The sequence below is a fragment of the Equus quagga genome, chromosome 3, assembly GCF_021613505.1.
Source record: "Equus quagga isolate Etosha38 chromosome 3, UCLA_HA_Equagga_1.0, whole genome shotgun sequence".
Taxonomy (NCBI): domain Eukaryota; kingdom Metazoa; phylum Chordata; class Mammalia; order Perissodactyla; family Equidae; genus Equus; species Equus quagga.
Genome location: NC_060269.1, coordinates 96,652,876 through 96,676,644, shown reverse-complemented (window position 1 = coordinate 96,676,644; position 23,769 = coordinate 96,652,876). Strand labels below are relative to the sequence as shown.

Below are 23,769 nucleotides of genomic sequence, written 5' to 3'. Positions count from 1 at the left end.
TAGTTTCAATATAATTTTATTAGCAGTTATTACATCAAAATTCACATTTACAGGATCCATAGGACTGTCTTAGAAAATTCTAAAGCATATGTAGATTTTATCAGTAAGACAGAACACATTCTCATTACAGCACAGCCCTTACAAAGTCAAGAATAACACTTAGAATTAAGTGCAGTTCTATCAAGAACTAGAAATGAACTCTGCGTGCATAGTGTCACTTAAAGCAAACTTCCATGGAAGTATAACATACTTCTATGGATGTGAATTTCAGTGGCAAACATCAATGGCTTCCAAACAACTGACACTAAAGGAACTTCCAATCAAAACACAAGCACAGTGGCTTTTATCCAATATAGAGCTATGATAATCCTACAGAGAGACCCTGAATCCTCAAGTACTTGTTATATGATTTTATGCTGTGACACTAGTACAAAACACATCAACTCTAATGCATAGATTCTGACACATTATGACAACAGGATACTAAAGATAGCCTTTTTCTATATCAGAAAATGCCGAGTTTTCCAGTGCAGTATAGGCTGGTCATTGCTGACCTAGTGAAATTCTACATCCTCCAGCTTGAGCAGTATTGTAGGAGTCACAAATATTACATTTCATGCCTAATATATGGAACTGGACAGTAGATCTTCCATTGCAATCATTGCAGAGAATCTGAAAAGAGATGAATTCAAATTAGGTATGTTGAACCTTATAAAGTGGCACTGCTCAAAAAAATTCCTCAAAAATCATATTGAAGATACGAAAACATATATATATATATAAATCTAAACATTTTTATAAGTAGAAATATCTTTTATTTGTTCACTGAAAACTCTAAGGGGCTATTAAGGTAGTTTTGAATTTTGAAAATGAAAATGTGGATTTGAGCCAAGAAGTCTTACTTTAAAACAGCTCCCAAATAGTATAAATAATACTAATATGAAAATTAACATAGGCATAATGAAATCAACACCTATACTTACAATTCAAAATAGCATATGTGATTTCATTGTTTTTCATTGACACTTAGAAAATTATCTTAGTTAATAAAACAAATTTTTACATACTTATCATAATATTTTGCTTAAACTTTAGGTTTAATATGCTAAGTTTCTAGTCTTCTATGCCTCAGGAATGAATTAAGTCCAAAAGAGTAGTTCCTAAAATTGAATAAAGAGAAGCTGTTGGCTTCTCTCTAAAATGACAATAAGATACTACTTAGGAACGACCCTCTTCTAGTACTAAGTGAGATCTTGAAAAATAAAAAAAGGTGTTAACCTGAAAATAGATCGATAAATTATTATGTGAGAAAAACATCAGCTTTAGAATAGTCATACCATAATAAGTAGAAAACTTCCAAATTTGCTCTAAACTATAATTTGAAAAGTAATTCTTTTAAGAAAATGATCTAAATGTAGAAAGTAGATTAATGGTTGCCTAGAGGTAGGGGATTGGGGAATGACTGCTAACAGGTACAAGGTTTCTTTTTGGGGTGACGAAAACATTGTAATGTTGGTGATGTTTGCACAACTCCAAGAACATACTAAAAAGCAGTGAATTATACACTTTAAATGGATGAGTTGTATGGTATCATGAATTATATCTCAATAAAGCTGTTATTTTAAAAAATGGTCTACATCGAATATAGCAAACTGCAGCCTCTAGAAAAAATCACGATTATCAGTTAGTATTCCAAAAGTGATCTTTCCTGACCTTACTAACAATTTAATTATCCAAATGAATTATAAAACGCTCCAGTGTAAATAAAACGAAACATAATTTTTACCTGCTTTGTTAAGTGGTTTTTAACCTTTTGTGTAGAAGTATCTGAACAACACTAAAGATGTTTAGAAAATTTATAATAAGCCCCAAAATTATTAAAGCACCAGAAAGCTATCTAGGTTTCTAATTCTGATCTATAATTCAATATACCATGCTGAGAACAGACACCAGCACACCTCAATTAATGGAAAAAAGATGATCATTCTCTGTAAGGCAAAAGGCACAGAAATACTTCCCGTATTTTAGGGTGCAGGCTAATTAAGGCCAAATTTTAAAAGTCTAAGATAGAATAAAAAGAGTAATAAACATTAAAATCCAAAAAATAATCTACAAAAATCAGCAAATATGTTCACCTGAAATAAAATTTTAAATAATTAAAAATAAAACATAATTAAAATAAAACATCAGACCAGTAATCCACTTCTACTCAGTTACATAAGTGACTGACTCCGGCAAGTAATGTCTAAACAATTCAGAATAAAGTTTTTGCCTGCCATCTAGTGTTGAGAAGAACGGCACAAAGGTATTCTTAGGACTTTTTTTTCTTGTCTTCTGAGTTCAAAGTAACTAAAATTTAAAAATATTATTTTGTCCTTCCCATTAATTATCACATTGGTATCTATGCCAAAGCAGTAGTTTTCAGACAGAGTTGACAGAGGGCAAACATCAACAAGAACATCATCAAGGAACCTGAAAAGTTTTAAGGATTGATTCTACTCACATCCACAGTCATGTTCTGATATTCTGACGGCATAGGCGTCTGCGCCACCTCATCATCCAGCCGTCTCCAGTACCGAGTCATGTCTAAAGCAGAGTGCATACACAACGGACATCTGTAGCCTCTAGGAAAGACAGAAAGGTTATTTTACAAACATTGAACAGGGAGCATATCAACTCAGGTATATAAGAAGATGCATGCTAACTAGTACACAGACCATCCAAGACAAGGCATTATTCTTCATTTCAAGGTAAACTGTTACGAACCTGGGAACCTTTACACTATAAAAGTTTCCAATTAAATCCTGTACCATGGTATTTTTTAAACGTACTTCTTTTCCCTCAGTTCTCTAAAACAGAACGGAATTAATCTATATTCTTTGCAGAATATACTTGATATATTTTTTTAAAACCCACTAAGCTGCTTTTTAGCAAAACAACCTCAATTTCCTAACATATTTTAAGCAAAGAAGAAATTGTATTCCTTAAAACAGATCATATTATTTCCTTTCTAAAACTTCTGAGTAAGTTCCCTTCCATCTGGCTCTTATATTGAATTAAAATTTCTGCTCATCAATTTGCAGGACCAAAATACATTTACAAAGTCTCCTCTTTCCTAACTATTCTCATCTCATTGTAACATCCTTCCCCCACCATAAAGTCTCAGTTTTAGGTAATCTTGTCACCAGCTTTCTTTGCAGGTCACTAGACCGGACCAATATAAAGTCTTAACAGAATTTTGAGCAACACACATCAGCATTTTTACAATGCTATGACTGCCTCTGGCAGAGACTGTGCTCCCTGGTAGGTACAGCCAGACAAGAAGAGGCATCTGCCTCAAGTTGTGGGATGAGATAAGGCATAATGGAGACATGGAGACAAACGTGTAGTCCTACAAACCCCAAGATGCTTTGCCCAGTTTAACATTACACATCTACCCTACCCATCTCAAGACAAATATCTGCCACACCCAAGAAGGGATAAGTATCAGCAATGTTTGCCCACTTCCCTATCCCCACAACAAAAAAGCCCAGACATCTTACAATTTTAATTTTCTAAAATTCCATTAAACACTCACTCTTTCAACATTTCTTCATAACACGTTCTGAAAGAAAATGCAATATTATTTTAGTAAAGCAAAAACCACCTCCCCTATTTTCAAACATTTTTGAGGGGAAAAAACAATGTTACTTTACCTATGTAAAAGATGGCCACATGGCAAGACATGAGCAACAACACGGGATGTATGAATGTCCTAAAGGAAATAAATGTTAGTCTTTGCATGGAGACAATACAAACACCCAAGTATTTTAAATTCAAGAGGGCATATTTCCAAAGGAAAAGATATTTTAAGTTTACCTCCAAACATATTGGACAATTCTGCCGGGAAACATTTTCAATACACTGTTTCAAAAGAGAAACTCAAGTTACCAAAAGTTTAAGTAGATGGAAATGACAGGTGTAACAATAGTATTAATAAAAACTAACAAAAAGGAAATAATAATACCAACTTACTAAGGATAATAATTAACATTAATTCATGTTTCTTATTTGTCAGACAAGAAATGAACAGATAACTCTCACAACTACTTCAGGCTTTGCACATTTACCTGAAACAATGAAACTGCTCAATGCATCTTAATTACTCAAATTACCTTCGTTTTACAGATAAGCAAACTCAGTGAGTCAAGATTTACCAAACAGGCAGAGATATTAACATTTGGAACCTTTCTATTTCGTATGTGTTTTACTCCAAAGCTAAACTACTTAATATTGATGATAACAACACTTCATATTATTGAAATCTACTACATGCCACATGCTAAGTATATTACCTGTATTAGCTCAATTAATTCTCACAACTCTAAATGAAACAGGTACAATTATTACCCCATTCTACAGATGGGGCATTTGAGGCCTAGAGAAGCTAACTAACTTCCCAAGTCACACGACAGTAACAGGTAGAACTATATTTGAGTTCCAACAGGCTGCCTTCATGGCCTGAGTTCTTAACTTGACAAGACACTGTGTGAACAGATGTGGGGAGGTAGGTGAAAGCACCAAGCCATGGCTGATGCCCATGTTTGTTCAGTAAGCACTTGAGCAGATGGTGGGACCATTGCTAATATAGACAATAAAAAATAACTGAAAAATAAAACAAAAATACCACAAGAGAAAATGGTACGTAGTTTTTTAAAGACAACACAGCATATCTTGCTATCACCGCAAACTCAAGTCTATAAAACCAAACTCAATCTTTTATCTCCAACGAATTCACAATCTTTAATCAAGTACCTTAAGCCAAGGCTAAAAACCTTGGCAGTCATCTTTACTCAGCCCCATTCTTCCTTTATCCCTTGTCACCATATCCCATATGTTCACTATTCATCTCCATTTCTCTTACCACTCTACTATTTTAGGCCAGTTATTACCTAATATCTATTAATATCTCTAATTTCTATATTAGATAGAATCAGTACTATAATAAGACAGTTTATTACAGTCTTTTCTAAACAATGAAAAATAACTTTAAAGGCCTGGGATGACAACTGCTAATCCAGATTAAAAACATTTGTCTAATTATGAAAGGAAATATAAAAATATTTTCTGTATTTTCTTGGAATACTGTGCTAACAGATTATACTTAATATTTCTCCTGTACTATGTATGCATTTTTAAAGTTATTCTTAAAATCAGTACTAACGATAAGAATCCATAAACCTATTTAGAAGTTGTCAACATTATGCTCATAACTCATATAAGTAATCTCAACACTATAGAGAAGAAAAAGAACCATAGATCAGATATTCTGAGGCATATATTTTGAAACATCTACTTCTTAATACTGCTTAAAAATAAAAAGTGACATAGCTGTACCTGTCAATATCTGAAAATCAGTATGCTTCCAAACATACTAGGATAAGCTGATTTTTCAAAAACACCAACTTTTAAAATTATGCAAACTGAATTGCATACCTTGTGCTTTCCTTGGAGATTCATAGCTAGACATAAGTTACATTTCAAACAGTGGAAAAAATCTTCCTTTGGACCAATCCTAAAAAACATAGGAAAGCCAAAAGATTTTATTCATTTGTTACTACAGTGCTAGTTTGCTCATTATATATGTTTAGTTTTATCGTAAAGAAAGTTCAAACCACAGTGAAGAATATGAGGTAAACCCCGACCTCCACAACATCACTCCCCAAATGTAAGCACCGTGAACAGAATGGTGTCTACCCTTCTAAGTTTTTCTATAAAATTGCATACACACACACACACACTTTGGGTTTTATTTTTTACACAGATTCTTTCCAGATATCCTGTTCTGCAATTTTGTTTTCATTTAACAATATATTCTGAAGATTACTCTACCTCTGTCTACACAAAAACACTTCATTCTTCTTCATAGCTACATCGGATTAAATGGAATGGATATATCATAATTTTAAAAAATATTCTGTTGATATAATTTACTATCTTTAATACAATTATATAATAAATATCCTTATACAGACATCACTTAGCCCACAGGTTGATGATTTCTTGTAAGATTCCTAAAAGTGAAACTATGGGGTCAGAGGGTATTGCATCATCAGTTTTGATACTGCCAAACTGACCTCCAAAAAGACAGTACCAATCTGTACTCCCACCAACAGTGTATAACAGCACCTGTGTTCCCCACATCTTAATCAACAGTGATTACCTATATGATGGACAAATAAAAGACATCATTTTAAGCTACATTTCTCAGATTATGAGACAGGGAGTATATTTTAATGTTTATGAATCATTTGGAGTTCTGTGAATTGTCTGTTCATGTGCTCTGTTCATTTTTCTATAGGGTGTCTTTTACCAATTTAAAACAGTTCTTTATATACATCCTGGATATTAATCTTTTTCACTTGTATATATTACAATTACTTTTCCAGTATGTCATCTATCTTTATATATCTTTTGTCATGTAGCTTATGTGACAATAGGCCATTGATATTTCTTTTTTTTCCCTGCTTTTTCTCCCCAAATCCCCCCAATACAGTTGTATATTTTAGTTGTGGGTCCTTCTAGTTGTGGCATGTGGGACACTGCCTCAGCATGGCCTGACGAGCGGTGCCATGTCCGCGCACAGGATCCGAACCAGTGAAACCCTGTGTCGCTGAAGCAGAGCATGCAAACTTGACCACTCGGCCACAGGGCTGGCCCCAATATTTTTCTTTATGGCTTATGCTTCTGATTCTTGTTTAGGAAAGACTTTTGTAACCTATAGATCATAAACATATTCTCCTATCTACGTCTATACTTAAGGCTTTTAATTTTTATGCTTTTCTTTCATCCATTTGAAACGTATTATGTATGTAAAGGCGAGATTGCTAATTGTCCCCAAATTTCTATTATCCCCTTCTTCCACAACAATAGGAGATTTAGCTAACCTAGGCACAGGGCTGTCCTGAATAAAGACTATTTTCCAACTTCTCTGGAGGTTGTGAACTGGAGATAAATGAAAATTCTGTGTTGTGCCCTTAGGAGAAAAGGATATACCTTCTCTTCACCATTTGCCCTGTTTCCACCGACCAGAGTATGTGCTCTTTTAAGCTATGTAGATAAGAAAACATCTTATGGATGGCAGGGCAAAAAAATAAAGAGGAACCTGGACTCCTGTTTAACAACATGGCTCAGACTTTTCCATGAGAAATATAAACTTGTACCCTTTTTTAGCCACTGTTATTTTGGGTTTCTGTCACAAGATGCTAAAACCATATTCTAACGAACGCATACAGTTTTAGTAATCAATTTTTTGTTTCCCAAATGGACAATCAATTACCCTCATAGTCTTTCCCCTGATTTGAAACGTCATTTTTGTTATAAATTCAGATGTATAAATACGTAAATGTATACACACACACTATGTTTTTCCATTTATCTGTCTATTCCTGTACAAAGAGCACACCATTGGAATTACTCTAGCTTTATTACATTTTGATGTGTAGAAAGCCAATCTCTTCTTTGTCACTCTTCCTTTTCAAAATCTACTTAGCTATTGTGAATTTTATCTTCCAGATAAACTTTAGAATCAGCCTGTCAAATTCCAAGGGTAAAACCCTTTAGCGAGGCTTCCACTACTGCCCAAGATAGAATCACAGAGACTGGACCTACCCTCCTGCTTAAAACAACAACAAAAAACAGACAAAATATATGACACAACAGTTTCACTGAACATCAGGCAATGAAGGACAGTGACGTGTGAAAGATGGGAAACAAACTAAGGGAGTCTTACAATTGGCCCAGTTTATTGCCTAGAGAGTTTTCAGGCAGTAGGACAGGGTGGAGAAACTGAGGCTTCAGCTGGAGGAACTGAAGACTTCCTGATTGAGAAGACAAGCTGAGAGTCCAGGGACAGCAGGGCAGCTAGAGGTCACAGGACAGAGTAACAGCAAGGAGAGAGCTGCACAGAGGAGCCCCTCAAGTATGTAGCAGGATCCACATAAGCACACACACGTGAGGAAACTACCCAAGGCCAGAGAAAGAACCATCCCAGAGGGCTAGACGGAGCAGTGTTTGGCACCCAACAAGGCCAGGATCAGTGCCTACTGCCATCAGCCATGGGGAAAACCTTGTAATTCACGGGATACTGGGCAGAGTACCAGGAAGGTAGTGCCTCAATAGCGAGGAATAATTAGTGCTAGAATAAGCACTTCTCCAGATCCACCTAACAAATTATAAAGCAAGTCCCAGAAGTACCAAACTGTTTCCCAGTAACTCAACTGCAAAAATAAATAAGTTTCCAAGTACCTTAACCCAAAATAAAGCTCAAGAAGATTTATAGGAATACGAAAAAATTCAGCACCCAACAAGGCAAAAATCACAATGTCTGGTATCAATCAACAATGACTGGGCGTGCAAAGAGGCAGAAAAACACAACTCAAAACAAGAATAAATCAATTAATCAAAATCAACCCAGATCTGACAGAGATTTAGAATTAGCAGAGAAAGACATTAAAACAATTATAACTATATTCCATATGCTCAGAGAGTTAGTATAGACATGGAAGATTTTTTTTTTTTTGAAGATTTTATTTTTTCCTTTTTCTCCCCAAAGCCCCCCGGTACATAGTTGTGTATTCTTCGTTGTGGGTTCTTCTAGTTGTGGCATGTGGGACGCTGCCTCAGCGTGGTCTGATGAGCAGTGCCATGTCCGCGCCCAGGATTCGAACTAACGAAACACTGGGCCGCCTGCAGCGGAGCGTGCGAACTTAACCACTCGGCCACGGGGCCAGCCCCTAGACATGGAAGATTTTAAAAAGACCCAAATCACACTTCCAGAGATAAAAACCAGAACAGTAGATTAGACATTGATAAAGAAAAGATTAGTTAATTTGAAGGCACAGTTACAGAAACTAACCAAAGTGAAAAAGAAAAAAGAATTTTAAAAAATGAACAGATCATTAAGCAAGCTGTGAGACTTCAGGCAACCCAATACACATGTAATTGGAGATCCCAAATGTGGGGGGTAGGAGGAGGAGGCAGACAAAATAATATCTGAAGTAGTAATGGCCAAAAATTTTCTGAAATTGATGAAAACTGTAAACTCACAGGTTCAAGAAGCTCAACAAACCCTAGGCACAAATAACATGGAAAAAACTATACCATGGAACATCATAATCAAACTGCTCAAAACCAGGATAAAGAAAAAATCCTAAAAGCAGCCAGAGGAAAACATACAAGGACAAAGGAACAAAGATAAGCATGATACCAGACTTCTCATTGGAAACAATGCACATGAGAATACAACAGAGTAACATTTTTAAAGTACTGAAAGAAAAAACTGTCAGCCTCGAATTTTATATGCATCAAAAATATCTTTCAAAAATGAGAGCAAAATAGGGGCTGGCCCCGTGGCCGAGTGGTTGAGTTCACGCGCTCCGCTGCAGGCGGCCCAGTGTTTCATTGGTTCGAATCCTGGGCGCGGACATGGCACTGCTCATCAGACCACGCTGAGGCAGCGTCCCACATGCCACAACTAGAAGAACCCACAACGAAGAATACACAACTATGTACCGGGGGGGCTTTGGGGAGAAAAAGGAAAAAATAAAAAAAATCTTAAAAAAAAAAAAATGAGAGCAAAATAAAGATGTTTCAAATATACAAAAGTCAAAAGGATTCATTACCAGGAGACCCTGTTTCCATAAAAACAGTTAATTTGGTTTCAGCACTGAGAGTCACAGTTAGAGGCGATCCAGCAGGCTGTGGAGCAGTGTTTCTCAAACTTAACCCCAACACACATTAAGAAATATTTTTACATCCTGACCCAGTTCTTCCTTCCTCCTCTCACATGCATATCCATACACACTCAAAATGCTAACAAAAGTTCCACAAAACAATATTCACCCTTAGCATGTGTTTACCTATCTTTTATTCTTTTTCTAAATAGTGGTAATGATTCACTAGGTTCATTTCAGTTTAAAATATTCAATATATCCTTTTTACTTTTATCCTCAACCCCAGTCTCTAATACCACCTCCACTGCCCCTGACTCCACTCTTTCACTGCCTTCTCTCAGGCTTGGTTATTTATTTATATTTATTTATACCCCAGCCCACTCTGATCTACTCAGCCCTGGCCTATCCCTATTAAACTTTTACTCCAACTTTCCTACAAAAGACAGCTCCAATCCCGATAATCCAACAAACTCTGTGGTAGTGATTGCTCATTAAGCTCATTCTTCCAGAAACAGAACATAAATTTAAAGACAAAAATCCTGCCTTCCAATCCAAGTGTTCCATACATAGCAAAGATTTGTCTGATGTTTATTTCATAACTTGCAGACGTGAAAACACACATCCTTCCCTTGATTTAAAGCATTGTTTAATTAGTGGATGTTTTATTTCCCCAAATCAGTTATAAATTTATATTAACTTTTTAAATTTTAAAGGCAATATTTGTTCATTATTTAAAATGTGTAAAACTCAGAAGAACATAAACCAACAAACAAATAGACCAACTAAAACTTAAAACCACTCATGATCTCACCCCCCATGGGTAACTACTGCTAATATTTTGGTCCATGATGTCCTGACAGACTTTTTTACCATTCATTTTCCCAATCCCTAAAAATTACTCAAGAACATTACCTTTAATATGGGTTTGCAAATTTAACAATCTCAAAAATATATAGGTTGTTTCTAATTTTTATTATATTTATTGTTACAATACATATTCTGTACATGATTCTTGGTATATATCTCTATTTCCTTGAGATAATCTCCTAAAAATAGAATTACAAAGTCAAAGAACTGGCACATTTTTAAAGATCAGAATCAGAACACAGGAACCACATCTGTATCATACTGTCATAAACACTAAGTACTCTGGTGCTTATTTAATAACAAAGGGAAATGATATTTCCCCACTTTTTATAATAAGCTCATTCTAGTACACTTCAGTAAGGATACACGTATGCCCATTGCCAAAAGATTCAAGATCAGATGTTTGTCCCTGATTGAAGAAAAACTGAAACCCTATTTTTAGGCACATCACTCTTCTAGAAATAATGCCACGGTCAAAAGATAATCTATCACTACAACTATCATCAAACTATTTTAAAATATATAATCAGGAATAATATATTATTAATTCTATAAGCACTGATTTCCTTGCAGTGATTACTGCTTAAGGATGAACAACAATTTTTCAAGCCCACACCTCCAGATCAGAGTCAAGGACAGCCTAGAAGTGCTGCAAGCACCAAGAGAAACAGAAATCTGAGCAGGAGAGCTACGCAAGGAAGACCTGGTCACCCTTGCCCTGCAGATTTATTTAATGGACCAAAAGCAATGACTAAGTTTTGTAATATACTTAAGACAAAAATGTTTGTTTTTAACATCCAAAGGAGGAATCGTCATAAAAGACTATCAAGAAGGTACAGCTACAAAGTAAAAAGACTGATATTTTAACAGAAATATAAGAACTCATACATTCAAATGACATAATCTCTTTAAATGTTATCATGAGAGGGTAAAGAGTTTCCAACAATGCTGCCATCGCACATTTTTTAACTTACCTTTAGATATTTTTACTGTTTAAAAATAAAGTCATTATTTGATGATCATATGTCATTTCTGATTAAATACGGTATTTGCCAATCTTATTTAATAGATTTTGCTCTTTTAGCAATTTTTTAAAAAATAAAAACAAGCAGTTCTGAAAATCCTCGAGGGGGGTGAATTTTCAGTGCACCATAGGTACTCATTGAAAGAACTGTACAATAGACTTTTCAAAGATTTCTGAGCAATGACAACAGAAATAAGGCCTCCTAAAATATCTACCTGAAGTGATCATAATCATTTGTCTAAAACCTGACTCACATTACTTTGATACCCATAATATAAAATATGAAACTTCTTTATTTGAAAATCTCCTATTTATTTCATATTCTTTAGACATTTCCCAATTACAGTCCACTTAAAGTGACACTCCCAAAAAGGATTCTATAACCAAGTATTAGAAACCCTACAATCTCAGAGGTTTACACTGCACAATTAGCAAGTTGAAAGCTCTGAGAAGGAAAGTAGATTAAATGCAGCATTTACCAAAACTGTATGACTGCAAAGCCTTTTTCATACAATATCCATTTTGTACCAAGATCCAGTTTCTTTTCTAATCAATTCTGTTTTGAAGATGTCTTATGAGTTTTATGCTCTCTTAGAGATATTCCAAAGAATAAAGAGAAAATCTACTTTTTAAGAGCATCAACTCACTCTATTTTGCAATTACCATGTGGGTCCATTAAACCCTTTTATGAATCTGATACATTATGGGATCTTAGTGATCATATTTTTCCTATATTTTGAAATATTTTGCTATTTCAGCATCCTAGGAATTCTTTCACATTAGTCATCAATTATTGCTAATTATCCTAACAAAAAGACTAAAATGCAAAGTATGGTAGAAAATGGAAGTGAGGCAGAAAAACTTGAAAGGATGACACAATATGAAATAAATCATTACTATTACATCATCCTTTAGTTTTCTTTGTGCACTGCTCAAAGTATTACATCATCTTTCAAGATTAATACAAAAAGTCTGGAGACATCTTCCTCGTAGGCTTTTTTTGTTTTCCTTGAACCCAGTTGAGGAATCAGAATTTTTTATTTTTCACCAATAATGGCAAATTGAAAAAACTGAAAAAGGGAAAAACTTCAGATAAAGCAGAAGATAAGTGCAAAGAGACACAGCAGCACCCTGGACTGGGGTTTCTCCACCTAGGCCCTACTGACATTTTGGGCGAGATAATTCCTTCTGGTGGGGGGACTGTCTTGCACACTGTAGGATGTTAAGCAGCATCCCTGCCATATATCCAATAGGTGCCAGTAACAGACAACCTACCTCCAGACTACCCACCAACAACCAAAATGTCTCCAGATACTACTAAATGTCCCCTGGGGGCAAAGTCATCCCTGATTGAGAACCACTGTTCCAGACTCTAATGATGATGGTGAAATTGACCACATAAGCAATAAATCAGATTATGGTTTTCAGATGATATCCTAGATGAATGGTCTCAGTCAAAAAAATGAACAATATCTTTCTAAGGACAAAAAAGAGAATACAGTATCCTCATCTAGTTAGTCATTCAACAGGAAGGACTTCAGTTCACAATATTTTGTGAACCTGGATCGTTCCATTTTGCGAAAATAAAATGTGACAGAATTCTTCCACCTTTTATGATGCTTGTACACCAAAATTTACTTGATATGGCTCCTAAGTGGATAATGTTGAAGAGAAGTATATATATAAAGTATTTGGAAGGAAACAGATGAAGTAAAAATTGAAAAAATTCATAGGATTGATCATCCTAGTAGGTGTTTATAAATTTAAAAATAAAAAAGGTTTTGCTATATTGGAGCTAAGAAGATAGCCACCTTTAGACAAAATTATGAGCTCTCGGAAGGTTTCAAAAGTACTGAATTTGGCAATGCATAGACAGAGTAACGATAAGCCAGAATCTATCAGTGATGTATTTGAGATCTGGAATCAGTATTGTATTTTGATGATACAAGTACAAGAAGAACCAGAAGTCATTATAAGCTAGAACCTATTAGAATTGTATCTAAAATCTGGAATTAGTTCTTTACAAGATGGATATTGCCAGACTCATGCATGACAAATAACCAGTAAATAATTACATTCAAAGGATACTGCCAAATTTAGTACATACATCTTCAAAACTAGGAAAATATGTAATCAAAATTTAGGTTTGCAATATTTAAAATCTTATTAAATTTCCAATGAAGTTGTTTTTCATTATGTTTACTCTTCCCTTGTTATGTTATTTGTAAAAGGACTTAAAAATATTACAAAGTAAAAAGAATCTATTGGACTTAGATGCTAAATGTCAATGACAAATTTTCCTCCTGTACTGACAGAAATCATAACACCAAAAATATTTTGGCTAAAGATACACTGCCTACACATTACTGAGCACCTACTGCATACACGGCACTCCCATGTACAGGAATTTAAACTTTGAAAATATCCTGATCTTATGAAGCTTAGTATTTACCAGGTATAAGAATTTAAAATTTGAAAGTATCTTGATCTCATGAAGCTTAATATATACTAAGTAGGATGAGATATATATTTTTCAGCCTCAACTTGAAAGTCAATAAATCAACAAGAAAATGTGATTCCTTGGTTGTGATAGCAGTAATTAAAAGCTGTGTGCAGATCTGACATACAAAATGACACAACAGTGAAAATGAATTGGAATCAAATAGGATGAATCTTAAAAACAAGCCTCAGTCTAAAAAAAAACCCACAGAAGAATATATAAAGTTATGATTTTACTAATAAGCAAAACTGAACTCCACAATGATAAAGTAGTTTGTGGAGGACCAAGCTCCCACTGAGAACTACAAAGGCTGGATTTAAAGAAAACAAGCTGTTTGAAAGCAGTAAAGAGCAACTAAGGGCTTGAAGGATCAATTTCCCAGAGAGAAGGGAAATATACTGAGGCAAAGCTAATTCTCTGCTTCTTCCTTCTTGGGGGCTTTGCAGACCCTAAACTGTCCTGTGAGAAGCTAATAAGCTAAGCAGCAGGTAAGAGGCTAAGAGAAACCAGCTAAAGCCTCTGGTAGTTTCCCTATGCTAGGGAGGCAAAAACTGGAGTCCAGGTCCCACCACAAAAGAAATGCCCTGGTAAACACCTTGGCTTTAAGTCAAGACCCATGTCCTAAGAGCCTGAGTGTAAGGGAAAACAAAGCAGAACAGGACTTACAACTGAAATGTAGCCACTAACCATCTCAATCCTTAACTGGATTAAGGTGATCTGTCTCTACATTACTCCCTACCAAAAGAAAAGTAAATTCTCTCCAGAGAAAAAGAGCATAAAGAGTTTATACAATTTTTTTTACATATTATGTCCAACAACTAACTAAAAAAAATATCAAGCATGCCAAAAGGCAGAACCAAACACCAAGGCAGGTGGTGGGGGAATAGAACTGACCCACAAGTAATCAAGATGTTGACATTATCGAGCACAGCCTTTAAATTATCTGTGATTAATGTTCAAGAAAAAAAAAGTGAACAATTTCACCTGAAAACTGGAATGGGGGAGTGATTAAATGTAAATTCTATAATAATTAAAAAAAAAAAAACCTAAGATGAAAAACTCAATAGGTTTAATAGCAGATTCAACAGAGACCTGGAAGATAAATCAATAGAAACTATCCAACTTAAGCATGGAGGAAAAAAACGATAATAGGAAAAAAAATTTAAGAGAGAGATGAAATATGGTGACAAGGTCTGTACCTAGAGAGCCAGGAGAGGTGAGAGAACAGGGCAAAAACGTTATCTGAAGAGATACTGGCCAAGAATATTTCAAAACTGACAGAAGACATCAAGCCACGGATTCAACAAAGTCTACAAACTGCAAGCCAGATAAATATCACATACACCTGGACACATCATAGAACAACTGCTAAAAACCAATCACTTCAAAACAGCAAGAGAGCAATAAAAGCCAGATTACCTTCAGAGAGGCAATAATAATTCTGATAGGTGACTTTTAAACAGAAACCATGGCAACAGAATATCTTTAAGATACTGAAGTGTCGAAGGAAACAAACTGTCAACTTAGAATTCTATACCCAGCAAAGATGTAAGTTAAAAATGAAGGTAAAATAAAGACATTTCCAAGAAGACAGAAAACTTCATCATCAGCAGAATTTCACTAAAAGTAATACTAAAGAGAATTCTTCAAGCAGAAGGAAAATAATCCCAAAAATACAGGGGATGCAGAAAGGAAAGAAAAGCAATAGAAATGGAAAGTATGTACATAAATCAGAGAATACTGACTGTTCAAAACACTGTCTTACAGAGTTTAAAATATACATAGATTAAAATACATGACAACAATAGGATGCAAATCCTCTTAGTGTTTAAAGTTCTTGCATTGTCTGGGAAATAATAAACATAAGCCAAGGATGTATGTTATGACTTCTAAGATAACCACTAATAATGGAAAAATGTATAACTAATGAGCTTATAGAGAATAAAAATAGAATAGAAAAATTGCTGATTAATCTAAAAGAAGGCAAGGAGAGAAAAGCAGACAAATACTAAGGCAATAGAAAATACACAAATTGTAGATTGAAATAAATTTATAATTATATTAATAATAAATGGACTAAATATTTTAATTAAAAGACAGAGTTTTTTGTTTTGTTTTTTTTAAGATTTTATTTTTTTCCTTTTTCTCCCAAAGCCCCCTGGTACATAGTTGTATATTCTTCGCTGTGGGTCCCTCCATGTGACATGTGGGATGCTGCCTCAGCATGGTTTGATGAGCAGTGCCATGTCCGTGCCCAGGATTCGAACTAACGAAACACTGGGCCGCCTGCAGCGGAGCGCGCGAACTTAACCACTCGGCCATGGGGCCAGCCCCAAAAGACAGAGTTTTTATCAAACTCAATAAAAAGAAACTCAACTATACTCTGCTTACAAGACATATGCCTTAAATGTAAGTATACAAAATGTTTGGAAATTAAAAAATAAAAAAGATAAACATGCAAAATCTAATCTAGATATGAATATAGCAAATCTTTTTTTTTTTTTTTTTTAAGATTAGCACCTGAGCTACTATCTGTTGCCAATCTTTTTTTTTGCTCCCTTCTCCTCCCCGAAACCCCCCAGTACATAGTTGTATACTACAGTTGCTGGTCCTTCTAGTTGTGCTATATGGGATGTCGGCTCAGCATGGCTTGATGAGCAGCACCATGTCCGTGCCCAGGAACGGAACTGGTGAAACACTGGGCTGCTGAAGCAGAGCATGCGAACTTAACCACTCAGCCACGGGGCCGGCCCCTATAGCAGATCTTAAGGCAGAAAACATTACTAAAGATAAAAAGAGACATTACATAATGACAAATGGTTCAATTGTAAAGGAAAATAGAACAATCCTATGTAAATATCTAATATTGCCTTAAAATGTATAAAACAGGGGGCCTGCCCCATGGCCCAGTGGTTAAATTCGTGCGCTCCACTTTAGTGGCCCAGGGTTTCACCGGTTCAGATCCTGGGCGTGGACATGGCATCGCTCATCAGGTCATGCTGAAGTGGCGTCCTACATGCCACAACTAGAAGGACCCACAACTAAAAAAAATATACAACTACGTACTGGGGGGATTTGAGGAGAAAAAGCAGAAGGAAAAAAAATGTATAAAACAAAACACTACAGAGCATATACCGTATGATTCCATTTATAAAAAGTTCAGAAAGTCAACAGAGTGGTTACCTTTCAGGGAGTGTATTGACTTGGATGGAGCATAAGAAAGGTCACTAAGATGTTATGAATATTCTATTTTTTGATCTGGGGGTAGTTAAAGGGTGTGTTCATAAGCAAACTCATAAGGTTGTTTGCTTATGATTTCTGCATCTTTTGGTATGTTTGGTACAGTATCCTTCCTAAAAAACAAACTACATAAAACAAAACCAAGAAAGTGATTTAAAATATTCAAATAGTGGTTACCTCCAATGAGAACAAGGAGAAAGGATTGGCACAGAACACTTGGAGCATCAACAGTATTGGTAACATTCTATTTCTTAAATTGAATGGCTTGTTGTTGTATTAGTATACTTCATAACATACATACATTACATATATGCTTTTGTATATAGGTAATACTTCAGAATTTTTAGAAAGACAAAAATTCCTATATGCCAACATGGTCAATAGTAGCTTGTCAGCAGGTGGTTGTACTATAAGTTATTTTATTTTTATTCTTCCTAGTTTTCTGTAATTTCCAATTTTTATAAAATCAACCTACACTTTTGGTAATTTTTTTAAAAAGGAAAAATTCACCCTAATTTTCTGCCTCAGTTGCCTGCAAAACACTTCATATAAAAGTATATTTTATATCCCAAAGTTAAAATTTTAAATAGCCACCCAATAGTTGATGGGCTAACTAAATGACTATTGTCAAAGAGGCATGAAGAAATATTTTAGAATAACCAAAATGTTTTTTTTTTTTTTTTTTTTAAAGATTTTATTTTTTCCTTTTTCTCCCCAAAGCCCCCCGGTACATAGTTGTGTATTCTTCGTTGTGGGTTCTTCTAGTTGTGGCATGTGGGACGCTGCCTCAGCGTGGTCTGATGAGCAGTGCCATGTCCGCGCCCAGGATTCGAACTGACGAAACACTGGGCCGCCTGCAGCGGAGCGCGTGAACTTAACCACTCGGCCACGGGGCCAGCCCCCCAAAATGTTTTTTATCTTGATTGTGTTAATAGTAACACAGACATATATATTTGTCAAAACTTACTAGACCCTTAAAATGCATTGTGTTTTGTGTAAATTATACTCCAATAAAGTTGATTTTAAAAACCATTATTGCCTAGATATATTAGAAGTAATCAGAAAAGAACATTTTACATACAGTACCTACAAATTCCACAGTTTTCACAATGATACTGTTTCTTGTCTTTGTCAAACAGATGGCATATACTGCAATAATATTCTCCAAACAATGTGCTACATTCTTCACAAGTCTGTTGGGCCTAAAAAAGACACATGTAATTAAAATTTGGAATAATCTTACCAAAACATTTTGTATCACTATTTGAATATCCAGAACTTATGCTAAAGTATATGCAATTTTATTTTTACAAGTTTTAAAGCGTTTAAATCAAAGATATTGCTTACTTTAAGAGTTAAGTCTTATTTGCAATATGCTTGACTAAATTTTTAAATCACCTTAGTAAAAAATTTTTAAAAGAAAATAGAAGTATGTGATAAAATCTTACATGCTGAATTTTTTCACAGTTTATGCACTGCACTTCCTTTACTTTAAAGCGATCAAGCTGATGATCTTCATTGTTATCATGACACAAGCGGCAAGTATAAAGCTTGTCACAGCAAGGTGCCTAACGCCCAGGGGAGAAAAAGAGTTATAAGAAGCAAGAGAAGACAAGTTTGCGATGCAAAAAAAATTTTCTTCCTCCTCCTCCTGGAACAAGGTCAAAGATGACAACCAATGGATCAGCTGGTAAACTGATCATACATGTAACATTTCACTGTTTTCTCCACATTTCAACTATTCCCTTCAACATCTATGACTGTATGAAGTTGAACACAACCTTGTCTTTAATGACAAAAGAATTACAAAGGATGGAAATTATGAAGGACTGAAAAACTAATCTCACAACACCCTAAACTCATTCTCGGCCTAAACGGCAAGCAGGCAACTTCTTCTTAGACATTTCCAGATAAATTCATTTACCTACTCCAACCTCTAAACATTAAATATTACAAAGATTATATTTTAATTCCCTTGAGTTGTCTATATGCCTGATATTTGAAAGGATGCAATAAATGTAAGAGATAGCCCTTGTTTTCAAGAGTGTCAAAGACTGCCAGCTGTCCACCAAAATCTATTCTCTCCTTCTGAGGCATATGATTGCCCAGCTATACTACAGTTCCCAGCCTTCCTTGCTGTTAGGTGTGGCCAAATTAAGCTCTTACCAACAGAATATGAGCAGAAGAAATCAGCACCCCTCCTGGGCCTGAGCATTAAGAAACTGGGCCTGCCTCTTCCTCCATGCTCCATTTCCCCTGTCCATCAAATGAAACCTGGACATGGCAGCAACCCAGCTGATGACTATATGCCCTAAAACAGGGCAAAATAATACAATGGAAAAAACTTGTCCCTGGAGTGATCATGTGGAACAGAGCCTCATCACCAAACTTGATCACCCACCTTGGAATTGTTAGGTGGGAAAGAATAAACTCTTTATTTCTGTTGGGTGTTTTTGTTACAGCAACTTAGCCTTACCCTAACTAGTACATCAAGTTTCCAGGCCAGTAAAGCTAACCCAATACTTTCTGGTACACTGTGACCTTGCAGATCCACTCATTTCTCAAGACTTTCTATGCTGTGACTTACCACAATACAGTTCATTCCTTAAAGATTTTAACACTCAACTGGTTCCCTTTCTCTCCAACACTACTCTTCTCCTAAATCTTTGTGATCTGCACATCCACAATGATAATCCCTCCAACACCCTGAATTATCTTCCTTGACTTTCTCACTTCCAACGGCCTTGTCCTCCAACCCTCCTCAGCCACATATTCCCTTAGTCATACCATAGAACAGTGGTTCTCAGACGTTTTGGTCTCAGGACCCCTTTACACTCTTAAAAATTACTGAGAATCCCAAAGTGCTTTTGTTCATGTGAGTTATATCTACTGACACTTATTACCATATTATAAATTAAAACTAATACATTTTTAAAATATTACTTGTTAAAATAATAGTAACAAATTCATTACACATTAACATAACATTTTAATGAAAAATAACTGTATTTCCCCAAAAAATAGCAGGATTCTCATTTCTGCTTCTGCATTCAATCAGTTTTGGTTGAAGTATGTGAAGAAACTTTGGCCTCACACAAATACGTAGCTGGAAAAAGGAAGAGTATTTTAATAGGCTTTTCAAAGAATTATGGATATTCTTCTCTGATACTATGCCAAAACTCAACAACTCTTATAATCAGTTAGTTGCAACATGGAATCTGAAATCCCATCAGTGAACTTTTCTCCCTCTGTTACACTAGAATCCACTCACCTATCTTGCACTCTGAATGGATCTTTTACCCATGCATTGGTCATTTGGAAAATATCAGTTCAGTGAGTTATGCAGATCCTGCAAATGTTCACACATTTGACACACAATATCAAAAAAGTCACATTTGTTACTATCACCACCCATCTCATCAGAAAAGTCTTTAGGTATTCAGAAGCTTTCAAGCTCACAGAGGCTAATACGAGTTTCCCAAAATTCTAGTTTTTATATGAAAGCTCAAACTTTATCAGTGCCAACTGTTTTCCTTGTAATGACAGTCTCACTTTCCTCCTTTTCAAGAAAATGCCCACCAAATACCCAAGTGTTAATAACCATAGTTCAAGCAAAACATGTTGTTCCATGAAAAAAGCAACCAGTTCAGTTCACAATCAAATTGCACAAGAGCTTTTCCTCATGAAACCACCAAACTTCAATTTGCAGAAATGTTTGATAAAAACATCTGATTTCATCAAACATGTATAAAAAAAAATGCATTCAAGGGTTGAGATTTTATAAAATTAATCACTGTACCGCTTTAATGTTATCAATGACATTCTAGCTTTTTTTTTTAAACTATAGGTGTTGTACAGGCCACTAACTTAATTTGTGCTAAGGTGCCAACAGTTTTAATCATTGCTTTTGCACACACTGAAAAAGACAAATACCGTCTTAGTATTAGACAGTAATTTTGACCCTGAGGATCCCCTAAAAAGGCCTCAGGAATCCCCCATGGTCCATTCACCATACTTTGAGAACCACTGCTCTGGAAGAAGAACTGAATGCTATTTGTATCTTAATTTCAAGCATGAAATTCTCTAACCACTACCTACTCTCTTTCCAATTAATTCCATTTCTTCCCTTGTACATACCCTGGTTTCTTCCTTCCCTCTTCCTCTACATACTCCTATCCAAAATCCCCACTCTGATTACATCCAATTCTCTCCTACTCAATCTACACAGGAACAGTTGAATATGGCTAAAGAAACAGCACCACCACAATGACTGGTCTTACTTTTAAGTCATAACCACTAATAAAAAGCAGGCTCTTACTACCATATTTCCCTAGTCAATTTCCTCATTCTTCTCGATTCTAGGACGCAGGATCTAAACGGTTATTTGACACCTTCTCCTCTCTCTTTAAACCTCAAACAATCTCTTCCTCACTCCTTACACTCTGATGACCTTGCTTATTTCACTAGGAAAATAGAAATAAACAAGAGACTATCCTCCCACAAACTCTATCAACCTACTCGCAAATCTACCTCATACTCCCACTTCCCTTCTGTTAGAGTCTGCAGAGTCCATGTTTTTATCTAAGACCAACTCCTCCACTTGTGCACTAAATGTCACCTTCTCTTTGGCTTCTCAAAGACAGTACTCCTACAGTTTTTCCTCTCCCTCTTGCATTGTAACACATTCTCACTTTACTGGGTCATTTCCAAGAATATACAAACATGCTGCAACATCTCCCATCTCAAAGGGGAAAAAATCCCATGATGTCACATCTCCCAACAACCCACAGGCTCATTTTCTTGCTCTCTTTCACAGCAAAACTCCAAAAATTGCCTATAAAGGCTATTTCCAGTTCCACCACTTCTCTCCTCTCTTGAATCCTCTCTAATCAGGCTTTGCCCCCATCTCTCCACTCAAATGTTTCTTGTCAAGATCACCAGCTACCTCTTCTTTGCCAAATTAAAGGTCAATCTTCAGTTCTTATCTTACTCAAACAGCAGCATTTGATTTAGTTGATTACTTCCTCCTTAAAACTCTTCACTTGGCCTCTGGTATTTAAGAATAATGGAAGGAGAGGGCAAAAAGCATTTCACATTCAGGGCGAAGCATCTTAAGTGCTATGACACACAGATGTGTTTGTCTGGTTTCTTGGGGGAAGAGGGGCGGGCCAAGATGCTGAATTCAGTTTTAGACCTCAGGTTTGAAAGAATAGAACATCTCAGTGGAAATGAAATCCTAAGGATAGCATTCAATTTCCTTACACAACACTTGGTGAATGACCAACTTTGGAAGAGCTTCATCCAGTGCAGTTGGAGGAATGTTCACCAAACCACGGGCCACAAATAAGGCTTTAGGCTGTCCTTTCGGGCCCCATACTTTATGCAAGAACTTCCATCACCCCTGTTTTACATATGGCGCAAAGAGTAGCTTGCTCAAAAACACTGAGCTGTTAAGAGGCAAAGCTAAGATTTGGGAGAAGGGCTGTGGGACTCCAAAGCTTAAGCTTTCTAAGAAAAATCTTTACACTGCTTCTTGCAAGAAAAATCAAAAACTTTAACAGAATGGGTGCCAATTTAAAAAACTCTAGAGTGACGAGGAATTTTTCTCAAAGTAGACAGCAAAAGTAACAATATATGCATACTAGGCACGTTCCCATACATAATTTCCTAATTAGTGGCAATTACGTGATTGTCTTCCTCTTTCACACGTACATTTTCCCCTTGGCAGGTTTACGCATACTCAGTGACTCTAAAATGAAGCTGCAAACTGTAAAACTTGTTTACGACAGGAGCTGAAATCGTATTCCGATTCTCCACCGGCTTATCGCTTTCCATTATATCATCAAACACCTGAAAATAATCCTGGGGAAAAGCCAGCAAAGGCCCGGGGCTGCCTCAGTCTACTTCCAGCAGCAAAAGACTAAATAGAGAAACTCATTGATAAAGTGACCGATGTGCAAGCTCAGGCTCTTCCCAAGCAAAACGGGCTTTGCCTGCAGACTACAAAACAGGAGGAAAGGTGGGGCGCGTGGTCGCCTTGCCAAAAACGTCCTCTACGGCAGGAACCCAGGTCGAGGTGGAGAAGGTATGCTGATAAACAGCCTAGCCTTAAACTTAAGCCCAAGCCTAACTGCCTTGCCCACCCGGCCCCCCGCCCAGCCCGGCGGCAGCTCGCAGGGGAAGAGCCCATTGAAGTCGTCACCTTCAGGAGACATCCTCTGTCATAGTGCTCGCAGCCCCGCCGCCCTTGCTCTTGGCCGCGGGCGCCATCTTCCCGCGCCGAGGCCGCCATCTCCTCCACCTCCCCTCACACTGCACCGACCCTTCCCCCAGGATGAAAACGACGCCCAGAGAAGCTGCGCCGCGCTAGCGCACCCCCTCCCGGCGGCAGCTGCCACCCGAACCAATATGGCGGCTGGGCACGT

General features: G+C 36.3%; 1 protein-coding gene across 1 annotated transcript; it reads right to left on the bottom strand.

The window, feature by feature from the left end:
- On the bottom strand, nt 1-23,766 carry RCHY1 (ring finger and CHY zinc finger domain containing 1). Its single transcript, XM_046656309.1, has 9 exons — nt 23,547-23,766; nt 18,793-18,912; nt 18,431-18,546; nt 5,476-5,554; nt 3,859-3,903; nt 3,696-3,754; nt 3,578-3,604; nt 2,504-2,624; nt 1-672 (listed from the first exon to the last, which is right to left on the bottom strand). Exons 1-9 carry the CDS (start codon nt 23,634-23,636, stop codon nt 544-546), a joined length of 786 nt encoding a protein of 261 aa, XP_046512265.1. The 5' UTR covers nt 23,637-23,766; the 3' UTR covers nt 1-543.
- Nucleotides 23,767-23,769: the final 3 nt, after the last annotated feature.

Coding starts and splice junctions, on each gene's coding strand:
- RCHY1 (XM_046656309.1), bottom strand. CDS start 23,636: ATGGCGGCCTCGGCGCGGGAAGATGGCGCCCGCGGCCAAGAGCAAGGG. Junction 18,547..18,792: donor ACTGTGAAAAAATTCAGCAT/GTAAGATTTTAT, acceptor TGTCTTTTTTAG/GCCCAACAGACTTGTGAAGA. Junction 673..2,503: donor ATCAGAACATGACTGTGGAT/GTGAGTAGAATC, acceptor ATCTCTTTTCAG/ATTCTCTGCAATGATTGCAA.